This window comes from Onychomys torridus, chromosome 5 (assembly GCF_903995425.1).
Source record: "Onychomys torridus chromosome 5, mOncTor1.1, whole genome shotgun sequence".
In the NCBI taxonomy this organism is placed as follows: domain Eukaryota; kingdom Metazoa; phylum Chordata; class Mammalia; order Rodentia; family Cricetidae; genus Onychomys; species Onychomys torridus.
The window spans coordinates 93,932,602-93,954,443 of NC_050447.1; the positions used below are offsets into that span (position 1 = coordinate 93,932,602).

The 21,842-nt window shown below is 39.6% G+C and overlaps 1 protein-coding gene across 1 annotated transcript in view; it reads left to right on the plus strand.

Annotated features, from left to right (window-relative positions):
* The window catches only part of Vps41 (VPS41 subunit of HOPS complex), a 156,742-nt gene that overhangs the window by 75,832 nt on the left and 59,068 nt on the right, over positions 1 to 21,842 (plus strand). Inside the window, exons 8-10 of the mRNA XM_036189157.1 lie at positions 12,195 to 12,314; positions 13,372 to 13,518; positions 20,569 to 20,635. Of these exons, the coding sequence (XP_036045050.1) occupies positions 12,195 to 12,314; positions 13,372 to 13,518; positions 20,569 to 20,635 (334 nt within the window). The remainder of the gene's footprint in view (positions 1 to 12,194; positions 12,315 to 13,371; positions 13,519 to 20,568; positions 20,636 to 21,842) is intronic.

Sequence of the window (21,842 nt, forward strand, 5' to 3'; positions counted from 1 at the left end):
CAGTGGATTTTTATACAAGAGGGAGAAACCTAATAAGTGAGCATAGCCAGTGAGTTTCCACTGTAGATATAAAGCTGCCAAGTCTGGATGCCTTTTTTTTTTTTTTTTTTTAAATTGTAAGGTTTTCTTTGTCAGCAAGATAAACAGCTGTATACAACCTTTACCTTTGAACTCCAAAATACAGTTATAACTGATTCTACTTCTTTGACAAATTATTAGCTCGTTGTGACGGTGTTTGCAGTGAGGTTCATTTGTAGAAGTGAGGTAGTCACTTGACGTTGCTTGACGTTGTTGTGGGATCAAATAAAAGGACCTGCTGTGGACACAGGTTGCTTTATGTGCTAAAAAACGTCAGTCAGCAAACAGGGAAAGGCCTGTTTGAATGTAACAGGACAGTCACTTCCCTGTTCTTGGCTGGAGGCTTTGTGGTGTTTTTTTTTTTGTTGTTTTTTTGTTTTTTTTGGTTTTGTTTTGGGGGTGATGGTGGTATGGTTGTGTCATACTTTGCCTGTAGGCTTCCATGGGTGATCTGCAAATAAAGTTGCATTTGAGTATTCTAAGGATGATTCATTAAAATAGCTTCCTTAAAATATAATTTTAACAACATTTTCAAGATTATTTTGTTTTTCCAGTTTTATTGAGGTGTGTTTAACACATATAATTCAATATGAGGATTTGATCAAACATACCTGGTTCTCTCATGTAGTTACATTTTCTTATATGTGATGAAAAGACTTAAGATGTAGTCGCAGTAAATTCAGTCATCCACTTATTAACTATGATCCATCCCTATATTGTACATTGGATCCTCAGAACTTACACAGCTTGAGGTGGAAAAATGTCTGCCTTATGCCCAACACCTCCATTCAACCACCCCAGCTGTAAATGTTTTCAGCAGTGAGATTGCCAAGGAGCCTTTCGTCCTGCTGGGATCACTAAACACAGTGTGCAGAGGTGTTTCCTTATGTGCTTATTTACCCTTTGGTCAGAAAGGACCTGGGTATTTTTAGAGTTACAAGGATTTAGACATGAGCTGTGTACAGTGTATGCACAGTCCGAGGATGTGGCTGTGTAGGATAGTTATGAACATTATCCTGAGATGGCCATACGCAGCCTGTACCATCTCACACAGTCCTTCAGCTGAGCATTTGTGAAGAATTAAGAATACATGATTGAAGACTTCCTGTCCAAGTCAGTATCAAGTTACAGGACATCACCAAGTTATATACTGATGATTTATGTTGAACTGCTAAAAAATCTCCTTTTTCTTCTACATACTGTATTCCAAGTTGTTTTCCATCCCTAGAATTTTATGCTGTCAGCAGCTCAACATTGTAGAAACACCAATCAACAGGAAGTAGAACACAAATGTAACCTTCACAAACCATTTTTCTCAATCATATAAAACCAATTTGTAAATTAACTCTATGGCAACATATTTTGGTAGTTTTCTGTATATTCTATACTGGTTGAGTATAAATATAGAAATCAGTTTCTTAAACTAGCAATCACTTAAGTCAAAACATTGACCTTTTATTTTTTCATTTTTGCCAAATGTCAGTTGATTTCCTGGTGTCTATATGCCGGACTCCTAGGTACAGTGGATGTGGAATGTGGGAAGGGTCCATGCCAGCTTCATTTTCTTTTATAAACCCCTTGACACAAGGCCATCAAATGCCCATTGAGAAGACCTTTCTGCAAGGAGTTCAGCTAAAATTTCCATATATAGTAGTTATCTTTTGGTGCACGTGTATATGTGGATTTCCACATGTATGTGTGTATGCATGTAATTGTGTCTGAACATGTAAGTGGAGACCAGCGGACAAACTCAGCTGTAGTCCACTTATTTTTTTTCTCTTTCTTTCTTCTTCCTTTTTTTGTTTTGTTTTAAAAACAAACCTCACTGACCTGAACCTCATTATATAGACTGAAATGACCAGTCATTGAGCCTCAAGCAATCTGCCTTCCTTTGATTTCCCACTACTGGAATTAAAAGCATGTGGTTGGCTTCTTTTGTGTGGGTTCTGGGGATCAAACTCACACCTTTATGCTTAAAAGGCAAGCACTTTGCAGCTGTACTCCAGCCCTTTCCATGTGTGATAACATGTGTTTTGATCATAGCACCTCCCTGAGTCCTTCTCTTCCTGAAGCAATCAAGCCACTGTCCCTTCTCATGTACTGTATTTCTCATTGCATATTTGAGTAGTAGAATTGCCAGTTAGTGGAGAGATGCTCATTATGTTCTCTTGTGGGCCTTAATGCAGATCGACTGTTATTAATATTCCCTCCCTTTCTTTCTAAGTAGGGCTGGATAAAACGGGATTACAGGTACAACTGTTGTTAGTTTGTGTCTCTCGTACAAACTACTCATTTCAAGGGATACTCAGCTCACATCTGTTTCTTGAGCACATCTTTGTTGAGGGTTCCAGGTAATGTTATTGCTTGCACACTGCATGGTGACAGTGGGTGGCGGTAGTAGTGGAATGGCATTGGTAAGATCATTAATTAATCAGAATAATGATCTGGTGAGAAATGAATGTTCTGAATCATTGGAGAAAGAAACATGTACAGGTATTTTTCTTTGTATGTATGTATATATGTAAGGATATAAGTTTTACTTTGGAGAAATCTCATAGTGGTATTTTCTTTGTTTTTAAACTTTCAACCAGTATTCCTCTTTGTTATTTTTAACAGTGAAGATTGGAACATACTAAATACCAAAATGGGCTGTGTGTTCTATATCTGTCGATCATCAGAACTGCCATGGCATATTAGGAAGAGGATGTCAGAAAGATGATCTTTTAAGATGGAGCAATTTTAGGATGTGATTTGGAGGAGGCTTAAGAAGGCAAGTGTTTGTTCTAGAGTGGATGCTGTAAAGAGGCCAGAATAATTGTGTTCTTGAGTATTTAAATAAGCCTTATCTAGGAGAACAGAGGCTAATAAGTATAATAATAAAGAAGCTGGGTCTCTCACTTTCAACAGGATGAAGTGTGTGATAATTTTTTTTGAAAGCATTCATTGAGACATGCTTATGGAGTGATCTTGTCTGTACCAAGATCCTTCATGCTCGCAGAGTGGCCTTGTACACTGCTGGTGCTCTGTGAAGTTGCTTGTTTGTCAGAAGACCAAGGCTTCCCTGTGAGTGACAAGGCAGGTCCTTTACAGAAGTCAGCCTTTCTCTTTGTCAATGGGAGTAAGTAAAGTGTCCTCACCTGATAGAGTGTTTTTGTTGGCACACTTTTCCAAAGTGTATGAAGGGTCCCATGGCATTGGAAATAAAATTATGTATATAGGTACATTCAGGATTGGCTATATTTCAAATCATTGATCATAGTGTGTCTGAGCAGGATTATGAACATACTTTTTGGTCTTCATTGGCATTCATTTAATCTTTTTTGTTAGAAGCATTCTTTTATAATAAAATAGTGAAAGTGCATAAAGTCATCCTAATTTAGGACTTGTTTTTACTTAATATTTTGTAGTATATGAAATTCCCTACATTCTTGAAGTTGTTTAGTATTGTTTAATATCTGCCTGATTGTCCATTCTACAGGTCTGTTTAGTTTTCTTAGCTATTCTTCTGTTACTGAACCTTTAGTTTGTATCTATGTTTGTCAACAATCTACTTGTGGTGAGTGTAAAAAAATGTTTTTTATCATTATTATTATTAATGTATTTTTGAGACAGAGTCTCACATAGCCCAAACTTCTGGCTTCAAACTCCTACCTAGCTAAGAGTAACCATAAACTTTTGGTCCATCTCCCTCCATATCATGAATGGTAGGGATATAGGAGTGGATAATCACACCTGATTTATTTTGTCCTGGGGATGGAGCCCAGGACCTCATGCTTGTTAGGCAAGCGCTCTACCAACTGAGCTCCAGTCCACTAATGCATATTAGTTGTACAAATTAATAGGTTTCACTGTGACATTTCCATAATGCATGCATTGTGTTTTGATTTTTATCTACCCTTCTTACAGCCCGTTCTTTTCTTCATTCCTATTTCTCTTTGCTAGTCTCTCTCTTCCTCTGCCCTTCCTAATGGTTTCTCTTCTACTTACAGGTTGTATTTTTAAAATCTGTCTGGATTATTACACTTATCATACTCTCCATTTTCATTCATTGTTCTGCGTGTGATACATCATTCTTTGTGATTGACTAGTATTCTACTATGCATTTATGCTGTATTTTCTTTATGCTTCCATCTGCTGGTAGGCACCTAGGTTTATTTCATAATTTAATTATTAAGAATAATATTGTAGAAAACATGGATGGACAAACGTCTCTGTAGTATGATTAGATTTCTTGGGTTATATATTTAGGAGTGGCATAGTAGAATCATATGGTAGTTCTATTTTGTTTTTTTGAGGAACTAACACACTGACTCCTAGGAATCTTTGGGCATGAACTTTTGTCTGTTGGTTGAACTATTTTCCTAGCATTGATTCCTTTGATTAGAATTTTTAAGTCAAAGGTTGTGACTAGGTTTTATGTATTTGAACACATTGCTGAGTAAACTTCCATTTCAAACAACATACATTTGTTTATACCAGCTATGTGCAGATAGCTTACTTCATTGTGTTCTCTGCCAAATGTTATTTTGCAGTGTCTTTTAACTATTAGAAATTTTGAACATTCATATTATTCACATCCATTTCTACCTTTGTAATATGTCTGGTGACATTCTTTGCTCAGGGCAGCTTTTAATATTATAATGGGAGCCAGGGCATTGAAGACTGTCCACTTGATATTTATTGTCAGTCTGAAAACAAATTATTGCTGCCTACTGAATAGCCTGAAGCCTTTTTATCAATATTGTCTAAATCTGGGATAATTATTCCTGTTCCTAGGGAGATACTATATAGGAGTCTAAATAAGACTTACAGTAGAAATTGAAGTATGTAAGGAGTGGTTGCACGTGCCGATTGCATATTGCATATGTAAATCATATCCCATAGATGTGAGTCTGCTCGAAACCCACTTTTATAGACCTACCTGTGACTGCCTGTGTGCCTAGTCTTTCATGAAGCAACTGCCTGTGTGCCCAGTTAATGTCTGCCTTTTGTAATGATGATAGGGAAGGTAATTATAACAAATTAAGATGGATTCATTTAACTTGTTTTTTCTGTTGAAGGAGGTCATGATCTTAAGGTTTTTCTCCCTTTTGTGAAGGGTTTATTCAAATATGCAAATAAGATAGCTTTTATGTTATGCAAATGTATCAATTTTGTATTTCTTTTTGATACCCTTCTTGCCATGATTCCCTTCCAGTGGTCCATCTACAGTTGAGGTACTATACAGGTAAAATTAGAGATTTTTGTTCCTGACACAGGACATGAGTTCAGATGTGGACAGCTTTTAGACTTTCTTTTCTCTGCTGCTGAAGTCTGACCTGAGTCTAGGCCTCGAGATACATCCTGAAGTGGCCACAATCAGAACTATAAGCCCATCTCTGTTAAGTCTGGTGATATGGATCTGTGTAGAAGATTTTCCTATAGTAGCAGAATTATTAGTAAATGGTACAATCATTTCTCAGGCATTTATAGTCAGGAACTTGCATCTGTAAGTATTACAGATGACAGGGTCAAATGGTCTACTCTATATATTTTAGTCTCTAGGGGTAGATAGGTTGATGTACAGAGATCTGTCCTCTGTTTTACAACTTCTTTTCATATGGACTTTACCTTACAATGACTCCGTTTTGTTTTGTTTTCAACTATCAATATGACCCCATAGTTTTCACAAGGATTAGCCAGTTTCCAGTGCCTATATCATGTTTCCTGTATTTCCTATAAAGCGCATAGCGGGTCAAGCAGGCTGTAAGATTCCTGTATGCATAGGCACTTCCTGTAGCAGCAGTATTTGGTCTGCATTTGACTTCTTTTAAGCACATGAAGTTGCCTTTAGAAAAAGACATTTGAAGGGATATAACATATCCAGAAAGCAATTTAAAGCAAGAAGATACTGCAGGTTGTCCCCCTTCCTTGCCATGTTTTATGATCTTTCTTGCAGGAGATTAAAACAAAACAAACCAAAAACTGTGTTTTAAACCTTGATCCTGAGCCTAGAAGCAAGATGAAGGTTCCCACTTGCTCCTCTGGCTACTTGGCCACTCCTGGCTCTGTCCAAAGTATAGGCTCCTCTTTGCTGTGCACAACCAGTACCTTCTCCATACTGGCTGATGTTTCATTCAGTTTCATTACATTTGCAAGAAAGACTTATTTCAGTTTTAGTTATGGGAGGATATGCGTGCTCTGTGTGTACCTTGTATGTGTGGGTGCCCATAGAGGCCAGTTAGCCCTGATGTAGGAGCTGAGAACTAAGTTCTGATCCTCTCGGGGAGCAGCAAGCACTCTTAACCACTGATCCATCGCTCCAGTCCTGTGTTTCTGCTTTTAGAATTTACCTTGATCTTTCTCAAGTCTTTAATCCTGTAATATGACTTCCTACCTTTATGTCTTTGTCTTGTTTTACTGAGATTTCCTTGTTAGGTTCTGATTTGCTGAAATTTATCTTTTTAAAAGATTCCCACATTACTATTATTATTATTATTATTATTATTATTATTATTATTATTGATTTTTCAAGACAAGGTTTCTCTGTATAGCCCTGGCCATCCTGAAACTTGCTTTATAGACTATCCTTTTGAGGCTCTCCCCTAACTCAGCTTCACCTGCCTCTGCCTCCTGAGTGCTGGGATTAAAGGTGTGCACCATCATCCCGCTATTCCCACCATATTGTTATCTTTTCATTGTCTAGTATCTCATCTGACTTAGCAGAAGTTATCTTTTATGGAATTGTTTTTCTTGAGACCCTTGATCCTTCCTATAGGACCATATCTGGTGTCTTTCACATCTGTTTCCCTTGGCATGATCCCACTGCCCCAGTCTTTGCTATTTTTTTGTCTGCCTCAAAGCAAGCAGCATTGCATGCTTTGAGGAAGGCTAAAAAGCTATGTTGTCCATAAAGGTGGAAGATCCTGAGCTGACGATTGAAACATGCACCTTACCCCTATCTAGGGATTTGGGTGATTGGTAATGATAGCACTGGGGCCAGAACCAGAGGCTTTATCGCAGCTGTTAGGGAGCTTGGCGCAGGTGTGGGAGATTCTGGGATGTGCATCCTCACCATTCTGTAATGTAGAAAAGTGTTAGATACATCTATCAGCACAAAACACAGAAGAATAAAGTATATTGCTGGTATGTGAAGGCTCCTATTGAAATATAAGTACTGAGAGTGCTGACTGCCAGGATGTGGATTTATGGGAAATAAAGCTCTAAAATACTTTCTCCAACCACAACAAAAATATAGACCTCTTGGAAACAGCTTTTCCTCTCCATGTACTTAGCTCCCATTGAGCTTAAATTGCTCTCAGTATTGGGATAATGACAATTCGATAATACAGGATGTGGAAGACAAACCAAATAAATTAACCAGCTGCTTTTAAGGCTAGTTCGCTCAATGACTTACCCCTAAAATGCTTTGTAGAACATTCATGCTCAGTAGGTCTCTAGGCAGTTTTATGACTTGAAGAAAGAAATGGATTTTATTAAATGTCAGTGAAATAGGGGCAGATAGCTTTGTGGTACTTAAATTAGTGCGGAATGTGTGTAAAAAAAAGTAGTTTATCTTTCTCTAAATCATCAGTACAGAACCTTCCTTGGCATTCCTGCTAGAAAATGTGTTCCTCCTCAAAATTCCCATAGATTAGGGTAAAACAGTAAATGTAAGTGCACTATTTGGTGCTGATCTCCTGTGTGGAGCCCTGTGTATCTTGGAGTAAATCCCACAGAAGGCCAGTGATTAAAAAAACAACAACAAAAACAAAAACAAAAAGCAAAACCTCAGCAACCACTAGCAGACACATGAAGTTGAGTACCATATGAGGCTTTGAAGCTAGAACTTGGGAGTGAGGAATATGGACAGAGGAACTGATGAGGAGCCAGGGACTTGATGCAAGGGGAAGAGCTGCTTAGGCACAGAAAGCCTGAGGGGTGAATGCCATCCAGGTCCAGAGCCTTCTGCAGGGCCCAGGAGAACATCACTGTGCAGGCCAAACATAAAGGACACATCTGTGTCCTTTAATGAAAAGAGATCAGCAGCTACTTAAATGGAGCATGAGAAAACTGACATTAAAAGTAGTTTTCAATTTTGTATAAGTTACATACTTTCTACCCTTGAGGAATGGGCATTAGCCTGTCATTGCAGGAACTGGGCGTGAGCTCAATAGAATAAGTCCCTTCTCTTATGTGTTAATTGTGTGAATAAGCTTGGAGGTCTTTTCATTTTAGAGATGGCAGATTCCCATGTATTGGATGCAGTTTTTGAACTATCAGAAGTTACAGATCCGTTGTATAGCTGGAAAGAGGCTCTGGGCCATTACACAGCTCCACAAAAGTGGCAGATACATCGTGAATTGACAATGAGGGAGGATTAAGAATAGCCCTCAGAAAGCCTGCTTGCTGTCTACTGTCCATCATACCCATGTGTCTAGCAAAGAGAAAGGCATGCTCCTTTCCCCAGCATGGAGAGGCAGGGAAGCTCAGATGATACCCAGATCCAGGGAAGAGGAAGCCTTAACTGGACAGTGGTGCTATGACTGGATCAGCATGATTATAAAGCACATGACAGGACCAAGCAATTGGAGAGACATGACTTACAGCAGATGCTTGCTTATTTACAGGTAATTCATTTTTATCCACAAAAGACAATAGTGATGTGATAAAAACTATTACATTTTGAGAAACAGCCAAAAATCAGACAAATCACATTTAACTTGTAATGATAAATAGTTTAAAATGTCTCATTTGTTTAGAGAAGTTAGCATGTTTCCTCTTTTTGGTTTGGGGGTTTGTTTTGTTTTTCCAACATGTGACTTTTGCATACATGTCCTTGGCCTTTATGAAGCCTTCACTGAAAGTGTAGGGGGAGCTTTGCTCTTCCCATTATGTCAAAAGAGTTTATAGAGTTTGTCTGAACCGAACCTGACATGGACTGACTTCCGAATTCTGTCTCCTTCTTTTTCTTCCTTTCCCCTCCTAGAAGTTTACCCCAGAGCTAGGACAAGACAAAGGGAAGACAGGGGACAGCTGGCCTCAGTTTCCCCTGCTAACCCAAGCACACTGATTGTAACAGAGGGGACTTGGTGGAGTGAATTTGAAAAAAAAAAAAAAAAAAGAAGAAGATAAAAATGTAACAAACTGAGACCATTATCCTTGGAGGTGTTGGAGGGTAGAGGTGGGATGGGTGGAAGTGGAGTGTGTTGGGGGTGGGGGGGAGAGTCATCAAACATCTTTCTGGAAGACTCTATAGCACTATGGACCCAAAGCTCTGTTTTAGACCTGGTTATTTTAACCTAGAAATTGGGTTCTTCTAAGATCCATGATCTGTTGAGCCCTAGATGGTAGTTAAGTTTCTATTACCAGACCTGATTTCCCTCCTACTCAACATGCCTTAACTCCAGTTAGACAGCAGTAGTTGGTTACTGCCAAGATATAAATCTCATCATTACCTTTAGGGATATTTTGCCATATTGTATGTTGTGGTGCAGAGACATTCCAGCTGGATTTCTTCAGATGTAAGTATATAACATGAAGTGACTAACTGCAGGAACCAGGAAGACTTCATAGGGTTCCCAAATAACTGACTCAGGCTGAATATAAATTATAAATGATTGGCAGATAGCTCTGGCTTATTACTAGCTAACTCTTACATTTAAATGAACTCATATTCCTGTTTACGCTCTGCCACGTGGTGGTACCTTTATTAGCATGGCATGTTCATCTCCAGCTCCCTATGCTTCTGGCCAGTGACTCCTGACTGCACTAACAAGTGAGAGTAATACATATTCATAGCGTAGAAAAGGATTGTTCCACAGCACATATCTGAGCTGTTTCCCTTTTCTCATTTTGATTGGTCCCCTGAAGGTTAGTTGGCTTTGTGATATGGCTATCCTCATACTTAGTACTCTAGGTATAATATGATTTTCTCTTTTATAAAGTTGGAAAATATTTTTAGTCTTTTATTGTCCTTTATTAACTTCTTATTTTTGTTATCCCTGAAGAGTGGTGATATGAAGAATTAAATCTAACTTTTAAAGCTTCTGTCTGTTCTGTGGGATATCTTAGGCCTTTGGAGTCCCAAAGAAGAGATATCCTATTCCTTGGCTAATATCAATTCTTCTCAGATACCAAGCCTTCTGTAGCAATCCCAGTGTGGCTGCATTCTTTCATGGTGACAGCAGGAGTGGGAACAGTTTGGCCTGTACAGCCTGAGCCTTTGTGCTTCAGCTGTGGGTTCCCAAGACTAGCCTCCTATCTACCCTTGTCACACTGAGCATGCAGGCTGCTTTGCAGAGAATGTGAAATCACAGCCTTTACTGGGTTCTCGCTTTTTACAAATTTTATAGAATTTTTAATTTAAACTTTGGCTTGGGTTTACTTTTTTAAACACAGTGCATATTGTTTATCTTTCCTCTCAATTCTGAGTTGGTTCTGAGGTGGGAATTGATGGTGGAAGTAACATGTTACCACTCTACCAGGCTTCTTTCCTGTCCACCTCTCCAGCCATTCTTCTTAGCAGATAGTGATCAGCACTCACTGTGCCCTGCCCATATCTCACAATCCCCTCCAGACCAAGGCCACAGGTAGAGGAGAGATTCTATGATCTTTACCAATTTCTCCTGGTTAAAACAGTTATTAACTGTTTATTTTTAGTGGATTAGGAATCCTTTTTTGTTGCCAAAAATATACTCTTAATTTTTTTTTTCTTTTCCAAACTTCAGACCTTATAGCAAATTCATCATTCTGCTCACTTGGTTGGGCAGTGTCCTGTTAGGTCCTTTCCCTGTGTGACAAGAAGGGAAGAAGAGTCTGAATCTCAGTGCAAGGCCACCCCTGTGGATTTCTAGCTAGATAGCTAAGGATGAGATGAGTTACAAGATCCATGAAACTGGGTGCAATATTTCTGATGGAAGATGGATGGTGAGGCCAGTTTACTTTTGTACAAGTAACAGAGAACTTCAAGCATTTATAGCACATTGACATGAATATATTCAGCTTACTTGTGAGAATGCACATTTTCTTTTTTATATCAATTCTAATTATGGATATGTAAATGAGAAAGATATGTAGGAAATATAATTAAAATATAAATTTATTCTTAATGTGTCTTCTTTCCTCCCCAGTGCTTTGCACATGGTTGGAGATACATAAAACACTGAGGTGAACTGAAACAGGAGTTTCAAAAGTTCTCTTGTCTGGTTTGGTGGCATCTGCCAGTACTCCTAGAATCTGGGGCCAGAGAGATCGTAGGCCCACAATTCTACAAGACTCTGGGGCAACAATAGTGAAGCTTTTCTCTTCAGGACCCTCGGTTCTGTCACGGTGTCTATTCTCAGCACTAGGATACAGTGGTGAAACACGTACTCCTGGATGATGTGCTTTTAGTGACACGTGGTAAAAATGTCATTGCTTAAAGAATTGAAGTTGAGTATATCACGAAAAATATTTTACAAATATATGAAGTATCAGAACTATATCTTCTTCAGGATTTGGGAGTTTTGACCAGTTATATTTTATATTAAAGTTTCCAGTAGGATTTCACAGTAGCTTCTACTCTATACAGTGTCTAGCTACTGTGGACTATTTAGAGACCCTAAATCCTAAAGCAAATAAATGATCCGTACTTTGTAATTTGATTTACTGTTCAAAAGATACTGTCAAATTATTTGCTTTGGATTAAATGAAAGAAAAGCTGACCATTTTAAACTAAAGTATTTAATCTGTGATGACTTTCTTGTCAGCGAGAAACTTAAGAGGTTCTGATTTTCCAGTTTACACAATGAATTGATTCTTAGTTCCTTATTTGAAAAGCTTTCTTGAAACTACTACTCACTAAGGCATTGTTTGCCCAGAGTCTTGGTGTTTTGGTGCCATCTTGTGGCTGGGGTATGTCATAACCTCAATGCTTGACTGATTTAAATAGAGATCCTGGAAGTTTAAGATAAGTAGGGGATTATTTCCAAAAGCAAGTTATCTACTAAAAATCATACACACACACACACACACACACACACACACACACACACAATTTAGAGTGGCTTATTTGTCACTTGGTAACACTGACAGGCAGAAAAGGAGATCTTTGTGATTCTGAGTGTCTGAAAGCCTGTGTTTTGCTGTGTCCTCAGTTGCTGCTGTTTGAACGGACATGGATGAACAGATGGAAATCTTCAGTCCTGCATGAAGGGGAAGGGAACATAAGGAGTGTGAAATGGAAAGGCCATCTGATTGCTTGGGCCAATAACATGGTAAAGGCACCTGTCTGTCTCTCTAACCCTGGGCAGTGGCAGAAGGTTGACCAGATTGAAAGATCTGGGACAGAGAAGATGATAACACACAATGGGATGATGATTCTAATAGTCACAAGTGACACTGATCCCACACCTCGGAACCTAAGGAAGGCAGAGCACTTTGGGTTGTCGTAGTTCAGTAATTCCCAACACACTGTACACTGTGTTTTACAGTAGGAATCCTGAGGTACAGAGTAGCCAAGAGAATGAAAAGCCATTTTAATAATTGAAGGGCTGCTTCAGGAATGAGTTCTGGGACTGCCATTTACCCGTTGCCCAGGGGCCACTGACAGGAGAGACTAGTTTTGATTTCTCCTTTCCTTCCAATATACTTATAGGCCCAAACATAGGCCTGCCATTTAAAAAATGTATTGTACTTTCAGTTTTGCACTTATTTAAAGTGGGTCCTGGAGAAAGTTTTAAAAATGGTCTTTTTTCGTATCTGTCATACTATCTGCAATTTTGGTACATAGTTGAGAAAATCAGTCCATTTGGTTAGAAACCTTCTCAGTTCAACCTTACTGTTTGGGGTTTTCCCTACTTCTCTTGGTTCCCAAAGAAATTAAACAACCATGGTCTCGAGGCTCATTTTAAGCCAGCAGTATGCTTGATGTTTCCATTTGAGCACTTTGAAATGTAGTTTTCTTTGAGTGGATGTGTTTTCAGAACCAACACATTTCTGAAAAAAACAAAACTCATTCCTGTGCAGAAAGTTCCATTAGAAGTGCCTATCTACTGTCAGGTTACAAGCAAATGGTGTATCTGTGCAGTGAATGTTTGTGTTGGATTTACATCACCCATGCTATCCACTAATAATGCAGCCTCTGTCCAGAAAGAAGTATGTTGGTTTGCGGTTTGGGTTCTCATAGGGTTTGTGTAATGTATGATGCATGATTGTGCCTTTGTGTGGCTTCTTGCCATGCCCAGTAAATACCATCATTGTTTTGATATAGCATACCTGTTGACATGTTCCCCCTCCAGAATGCAGGATGCCTAACATTGTTTTGTTTTATAGGGTGTGAAGATTTTTGACATCACGTCAAAGCAAAGAATCACCAATGTTCCCAGAGATGATATAAGTCTTCGCCCAGATATGTATCCCTGCAGCCTCTGCTGGAAGGACGCTGTGACACTCATTATTGGCTGGGGAGCTTCCATCAAGGTGGTTTACCTGGTCTTTTTATATTAAACCCAAATCATTATAGATTCATTGAGAATGGCCTAAAGAAATACATATTCCATTCATGAATGATTTCTAGGAAACCTAATATTTTCACCTGAATGCTGTGGTAATAGGACAGTTTACTTCACAAGTACAGATTTTAAGATGTTCTCTTTCTTTTCTATGATGTACAAAGCAATTACCCTTTTCTGTTCTCAGGATGATGCTGTATTTGTTGCGTTCTGTTCCCACAACCCTGCTGCTGCCTCTTAGCTGTTTATGGATCAGGTGATTTGTTTTGGTGGTTTAGTCAGGTGCTATCTTCATTTTACCCTTCCTTTGTCTTCAGCTATAACCATTTGTTTCATTTGGGTTAATGATGGTAATGAGATAAGATTAAAACTAAATCGTCCTGCATGTTTCTTAATTTAATGACATAGAGACCCTGGCTCATTATCTATAATTTGATTTAAGAGCATTTTTCTTAATATTTGATTATCTCACCCATATGTGCCTTGGTAAAGTAAAGTTGCTCTCCAGAAGGGAGCCCAGACCCCAGTCACCTTTATTTCTTGCTTACCAGTGCCTCTGCTAGAGTAGATACTTGAATCTCAGAAGTTATTCCTTCCATTTAAAGGTGAAATACATAGTTAAAAAAAAAAAACAACTAAGATTTAGCTAAAGGGAAAAAATGTATAAGAAAGTATCTCAGTAACAGTTTAATATTTAGAGTCAGACAGACTTGAGATTGAGTCCATCCTTTCCATGCACATCTTAGATGGATGTGGGAGGGCATGGAACTTGGCATATTGTAATAGCCTATCCATGTTACCTATTAAAACATGAATCAACAAGGGAAATGAGACACACGAATAGAAAGGAAAAGTGTGGCAGTGACTGTGTGGTGCCTTGCTGCCCAGTCCAGCACCATTGCCTCTATGATGTTGCCCTTCTGTCCTTACAGTGCTGCGATGCAGGGTCTCTTCTTTTCAGATTGGACTTGAAGTGCTTAGTTATATGAACACAATATAAGTGATTAAGTGTAGGATGGAGAGATTGCCCTGAGTTGTGCACCTGGTTCTAAATGCAGTCCCAATGTCTCAGTTACTTTTCATTGTTGTGACAAAACTCCATGACCAAGGCAATTTACAAGGGAAAATGTTTAATTGGGCTTATGATTTCAGAGAGTTAGACTCCATAATGGCAGGGCAGTGTGGCAGTGTGGCAGCAAGCAACAGACATGTGGCTGGAGCAGCCAAGAGCTCACATCATGATCTACAAGTAGGAGGTACAAAGGAGGCACACTGGAAATGATGCAAGTCTTTTAAAATCCTAACGCCCACCCCAGTGACACATCTCTTTCAACAAGCTACCCCTCCGAATCCTTTCCAGATAGTTCTACTAACTGGAGACCAAGTATCCAAGCACATGAGCCTATGGGGGCCATTCTTTTTCAGACCACCTCATTATATTCCCTGGCCCTTTATATTCATGACCATATCATAATGCAAAATTCATTTAGTTGAAATTCAAAAGTTCTCATTGTCTTTCAGTCTCAAAACTATTTAAATTTCCAGAGTTCCAAGCTTTTTCTTTTCAAGGCAGTTTCTTAATTGTAAACCCCTATAAAATCAAAAAGTAATTGCATACTTCCAACATACAATAGCACAGAATATACATTACCATTCCAAAAGAGAGGAATAGGGTAACCTATTAGTCCAGAAAATACTGGACCAAGAAAGACCAAGTAGGGCAAACTACAAGTCCAATATCTAGTCCCCATGTCCAAGTCAAAGGGCTTAGATGGCTCTGTCTTTCTAGCTTTCTGCTGGCAATATACTTTTCTCTCTTGGGCTGGTTTCACCGTGCAACCCTCTTTGGCTCTGGCATCTCCAACATATTGGGGTTTCTACTGCAATCCAGGGTTCACTTTCACAGCTTTACAAAATGGCCACTCAAGGGCCCTTGCCATCTCAGGGCCTTCACCCAGGGACTGCTCTGTTACACATTCTCTGATCTCAGCAACTCTCCTTAACCGTGGAAGAAGATTTCACAACTCCTTTACTAGTGTATCCTTCATGACTCTAAAGCCAGAACCACTTGGACAACAGGTCCAAGTTAGGCTGATGGCTTGAGGTAGAGCCTGGCCACTGACAATTGCAGCCACCTTCATTCCCTGGTGCTTTTTAAAAGCAGAAAATTTCTTTGGGCTGTTTACGTGTACAGGTTGGAAGCCTAGCCTAAGGGTATTCCTTCCTTTATTCCACTTTGGATTAGCCCCTTCTTCATCTTCTTATCTCCTTCAGCATACTCCTTAGATCCAGCATTACATTTTCTGGTGCTATTTTTTTCTCTTTAAGCTGTACATTTTATATGTATTTTTCCCTGTGTCACTTCTTCATTATAGACCTAAGAGTGATTGCTAATAATCATGTGATAGAGTCAATATTAGATTTCCTTGAAGTCTAGTTCCAGTGAAATTAGGCCATGACTTTTCAATTTCCCTTCATGCAAATTCTTACAATGGCAGAAAGCAACTTGTTCTTTGCCAAACTATCACAAGAGTAGTCTCTATTCCAGTTGCTAATATTGTTTCCCTCCGAAACATCTTGAGCTAGGCCTCCACAGTCTACATAGCTCTCAGCACTATTACCTTCCAAGCTCTTACTAGGACAAGCTCCTGGTTAACCCTGCTTACAGCATCCAATCACTTTCCTACCCCCCAACCCAAAGTCTTCCACATTCCTCCAAAAAGAACACAGTCAGGTTCTTCATCGAATTAGCCTACTCCTTGATACCAACTTCTGCTTTATTGTTTTTCTATTGCTGTGATAAAACACTGACTAGGGCAACTCATGAAAGAGCTTTTCATTGGGCTTATGATTTGAGAGTATTAAGAGCCTATCAAAGCATGGCAGTAAGCACAGACATGTTGGCTGGAGCATCTGAGAACTCACAATTTGATCCATGAATAGGTGGCAGAGAAAAGACACACTGGGAATTGTGAATGCAAATCTTTTGAAACTTTAAAGCCCACCCTTAGTGACAAACTTCCCCAACAGGGCCACGCCTTCTGATCCTTCCCAAACAGTTCACAGAGTAGGAACAAAGCATCCAAACCCATGAGCCTGTGGGGCCATTCTCATTTAGACTAGCCATTCCAGCAATACCAATGAGGGAGATAGAGAAGGAAGGGGTTGTTATACAAGAGGACAGTATGTTGCTTCTGAAGTAGAGCAAGCTGGCTAGGCTTAGGTTCTCTCTCAGAGCCTTCAAGGAAGTGCTGCGCTGCCATACCTCATGTCACCTGATTAGTGAAACTGATTGGACTTGTAGCTGTAGAGCTATAAAGTGGTTGCATTTCTGTATAAAACTGCCAGATTTGGGGTTATGTGTTAGAACAGTCATAGATAATACACATTCTCTATGTAACAGCCTACAAATTTATGTCAAGTATGTCCCTTGATATTTTTCTTCAGACTAAGTCATGTTTTGAGCATTTCTCAATTCAGAAATCTTGGTGAGCAATCTTGATTGAGAGAAACAACTAGAAATGGCATAATAAAGCGTGTAGTTAGAGATATATTCTATTTATGGCCACCAAACATGAAGCACCTGTAGGCAGTGGTTGCTGCAGATACAACAGTAGGCAAGTTAGTTCATTCCTTTACTAGACAGTTTCTGTTCTGATGAAGGAAGACGGTCAGAAGTCAAAGAGCAAGTAAACACATGTTGGTGATGGGAAATAGCAAGGAGGACATTCAGACAGGATAAAAGTAAAGGGGGCTCTCTGAAAGCTACTGTGTAATTCATGTAGAGCTCTGAGAGGGTCAAGTCAGGCAGCTCTGAGGAAGTGCTGAGATGGAGCACTAGTCAAGAGTGGAGCAGGGGTGGAGCAGAGGGTAGATGAAGATAACGGGAGAGAGGGCTGTGTGGGGTGGGGTAACAGAGTGGGTAGTATCCCGGCTTCTGGGCCCCTGGAAAATCTCTGGCCTATCGTTGAGTGGGGTGGGAAGCCGGCAGAGGATGCTGCAGTAGAGTTAGTTAAATGACCCGACTTGTACTGTTGAAGGGTCACTATGGTTGTGCAGAGATATACAGCAAAGGCACAGCAGAGGAGTGAACACACAGGAGGCCACTGCAGTTGAAGAGTAATGTAATGTCTTCTTGAACCCGTGTTGTGGAGCTGGTGAGGAAGATCAACTGTGGGGAAATCCTGAAAGTCATGGTTGAAAAAGGCTGTAATCAAAGAGAAAAAGTCAGTGTTTCTTAAGGAACTAGAAGGTGAAACTTTACCGCTCATGGGGTTTGCTTAAAGGAAAAAGATGCCCATGTGGAAGAGATAGTTAAAGGAAGCAGATTGGTGCTCAGGGGTAAAAGGTTGCCTGTAAGAGGAGAGGGCTTTCACGTCATTGATGTGCTCTCATGTGGGCCGAAAGCTTACTGAAGCATTTGCCTGTGCACCCTCCAAACCTGCTGCTTCAGACCACAGAGCTGAGGAGCAGTGAGATAGAGTGGTCCAGCAGCCGGGGAATGGCCCCTGATTCTTGTCTCCAGAGAGACTGGTGCATGGATCAGGGATATGCCCTTTAAACTCCAGCCCTGTGGTTTTGAGTAACTTTTAAAGTCTCAGGTTTCTCATCTTAGATTAAACATGGTGGCATTGCCTTTCATGGATACTGTGTGTCAGAAAGTCCAGTCAGTCCACAAGTTCAATGAGCATCCCTCAAGTTTCTCCACTTCTTTCTCCCTGGCTCTGGCTTTGCCTCTCAACTCTGTCCTCCACAGTGCAGCTAGAAGAGTATATACAGAATGCCGGTCAGAGGTCAGCCTCTCTGTAAAGCAGTTGAGATGTCCTCATTAGCATATGAGGACTGATCTTCAGCATAACCCCTCCGGTTGTATAGGGTCCAACCTCTTTGTTCTTTTTTGGGCTCAACTTTGCCCCCACCCTATGTTTTCAGTTTCTGTCCGACCGTCCAGCTGAAGGCCTAGACTGCTCACTTTTGCTCCTGCTGGTTCCTCTTCCGTGTTCCTTCTTCTTCCAGAAAGCCTTCCGGCTTGCAGTGCATGCCTCTACTTCCCAGCCACACTTTGGTCGAGTGCCGTATTGCATGTCTCCCTGCTGCACTATCATTTTAACAAAATAGCTCTAACTCGGGATTGGTGTTCAGTCATTACTCAGAAAGTGCTGGCTAATATCGACATTATATTTTCTTTATTGCTGTACTCTAAACCATCTCCTTGGCCACTTTTATCAACACATCAAAATGACTGTCCATTTGGCATTGTGAAATGTTCCCCTTAGATGATTGAATAGTTTCCTTAATAAGTGGGGGGTGGGGGGAGAGTTGGTCTCTTCTAAACTCAGAAGTCTACCAGAAAGAGAAGGAAACTGGGGGAAATGGACAGGAGATAAATGTTGAAAAGTAATTAAGGAGAAAAGCAGCTGGTTACACATTTGTGGATGCTCACACATGTCTGCAGCCATGAGATCCTATCCTACATTAGGGAAAGCATTCTCTGAGGCCCTCACTAAGTTGCTGCACTGCCGGAGAACGGTTTAGACATGTGCGTTTAAAAAAGGAACAGACAAAATATGCAAAGGATTTCTAACCACTGATCTGGCAGCTTTATATCTAGTAATTTATCCTAAGTAAAGTCCTTAACATTTTATACTTAAGTATATTGAGCATGCTATTATTGTTTATGGTATTGATGAATAGAAATAAAAAAATGGGAAATTGATCAAATAAGTCATACTTGTTTCTTGTGCTACATTATAATGACACCAAAGATTTATATGGTAGAAGAATATTTAAATGCTACATATTATTTATAGTAATACTTTATATGAATAGTGATAGCTCTGGAGTAGACAACTACTAAAGGTGTTGTCCTTGGACTGATACTTTGTTCATACATTTCACTATTTGTTTGTCTACTGTAGAAACTAATGTTCCATAGTGTAGTGATACTTAGGCTAGTGGTTATAAAATATCACTGTCTACCAGTAAAGGAAGAAGCCTGATCACTGAACTGTGGGATCAGTACCTAATTTCTAGTTCAGTCTTATAGAGAGGGCCAGACCTATAAAAATGCTTGTCTCTCATTATAAAGTTGAATGTTTTCACTTTTGAAAGGACATTTATTTAGAAAGAGGTAAGAAAATATCCAGAGTCTTACCAACCAATAAAAAAATTTAACTCACAATGTGTGTTATCTGGTGTTTGTGTGGGTGTCGAGGGGAGTAAGAGATTAAGGGATAGATTGATATAAAAAAATAATGTATTTCTATATCAACTTTACATGTGTGATTTAAAAAAAAGATAAACTTTTTTTGAGACAGTGCTAATAGTAGAAACGGTAAACTTTATAGGCCACATACTTGCTGCTCTTTTTCTGTCTTCCCTCACACAGTGGAAGCTACTCTTAACTTCCAGGCTACACACATGTGTGATCTCAATAGGGTGTATGTAGACAGCAGACTCTGTAGGTGAGCCATAGTATCTCTGTTCTACCAAAAATACCTGCAGCATGTGTCTACAGCCCTTAACTAGAGCTTCAGAGAATAGACTATAGGAACAGCAAATTTATATTAGTGTGCTCTTTGCCATAGAGTGTAACTTTATTGGACTAACGTTGGGGAATTTAAATAATGGTTGCCATAGGTTTTCAAACAAATTGCTTAATTTACTTTTTATTTTATGTGTATGGGTGTTTTGCCTGCATCTATGTCTGGGCAACTCATGCATGCAGTGCCTACAGAGGCCAGAACAGATCTTTTGGAACTTGTTACAGAAAGTTGTGAGCCACCATGTCAGTGTTGGGAACTGAAGCCAGGTCCTCAGAAAGAGCAGCCAGTGCTCATAACTGCTGAGCCATCTCTTCAGCCTCTCAAACTGATTTCTGTCTTTTACATCTTAGAGTAGATTTTATGTACTCCATCTTTGGGTGACATGATTACCTTAAAAAATATACTACATTGAGTAAAATGCTTAGAGAATTTCCTATCAAACCTAGAAAATAACCTGTGAATTTCTTTTCTAGATATGTTCAGTGAAGGAACGTCATGCCAGTGAGATGAGGGATCTGCCAAGTCGATACGTTGAAATAGGTATGGATCCTTCCCATGTCTTCTGTGATGGTAAAACTTCTAAAGAACACCTGATTTTATATCAAGTGGCAGTTGAAGACCACATCCTCCACCAGAGCTTATCTCTTTGTGCTTTGGTAAAATGGATCCAGAAAGCCTTCAAGATTTGGTATCTCACTATGGAAAGATTCCCCTCCCCATTTCTCCAAATAAACAAAAACTTATATTTTTCATAATAATTTTATAGTTGTCTTTGAAGTCAGATAATCATGTATTTTGGATCCCAGTTGTGATATTTGCCTCTAGGACCTCAGATAGATTTCTGCTGTTTTAAAATTCTTCAGTGTAAAATGTGAGAAAGAATATTTTTAAGGTGGTTGTAAGAATTGTGAGTTAGTATGTACATGCACCTAGTACAGTACTGATCATTGGTCTTGTTGACTTGAAGCTTCTCAATACTCATTTTGTCATAACCGGTCTGGCCCCAATTGCACCATCTTTTATTTGGAGCACCATGGCTAGCTGCCTCCTCAGTTTTATCTGCTCCACTGTGACTCTAATCTAGTCTCTTTATCACAGTAAAAATTCAGACCATATCATGTAACTGTCCTTCAGTCTTTCCCCATTGTTCTGAACAGAAAGAATAGACTACATGGGTTCATATTGCCCATCCCTGCCTGTCTAGCTACAGCTCCCTCCCACCAATCCTCTTTCTGGTCTATGGGCTACAGCCACAGGGACTTTCCTACACAGGCCCAGGCTCTTACTTTCCCTCTTCTAGCCTCTTTTCTCTTCACCAACTTTAAATCATACCTTGTGTCAAGCATTGTCCTCCTGGGAAAACCCACTGGTTCTGCCAGACCAGGCCAAGCCTACCCATTCAAGTATGGATTCTATCTGCCCCTGGCAGTACACATGGTTGCAGCAGTCCTGAGTTCTTGATTATTGGTACATTTCTGGGTAGCACGAGACTGTCACTTCAATGCAAGCATACTCTAGTTTAGTTTTGTCTACTTTGTATCTTGAAGGCCTGGAACATTATAGTGTGCACTGCATAATACTGTGTTGAATGATTCAGCGCCTCCTGGAAACAGCTACTTAGGAAAAGTGTGCCGAGTATGATATGCAATTTTATGTTCATGATGGAAAAAAAGTTTTGCCATATTAAATTTGGCTGTAAATTCTCTTGTGCCTTTGGATGGTGGCTACTGTAGAAGTGTGGTACTTC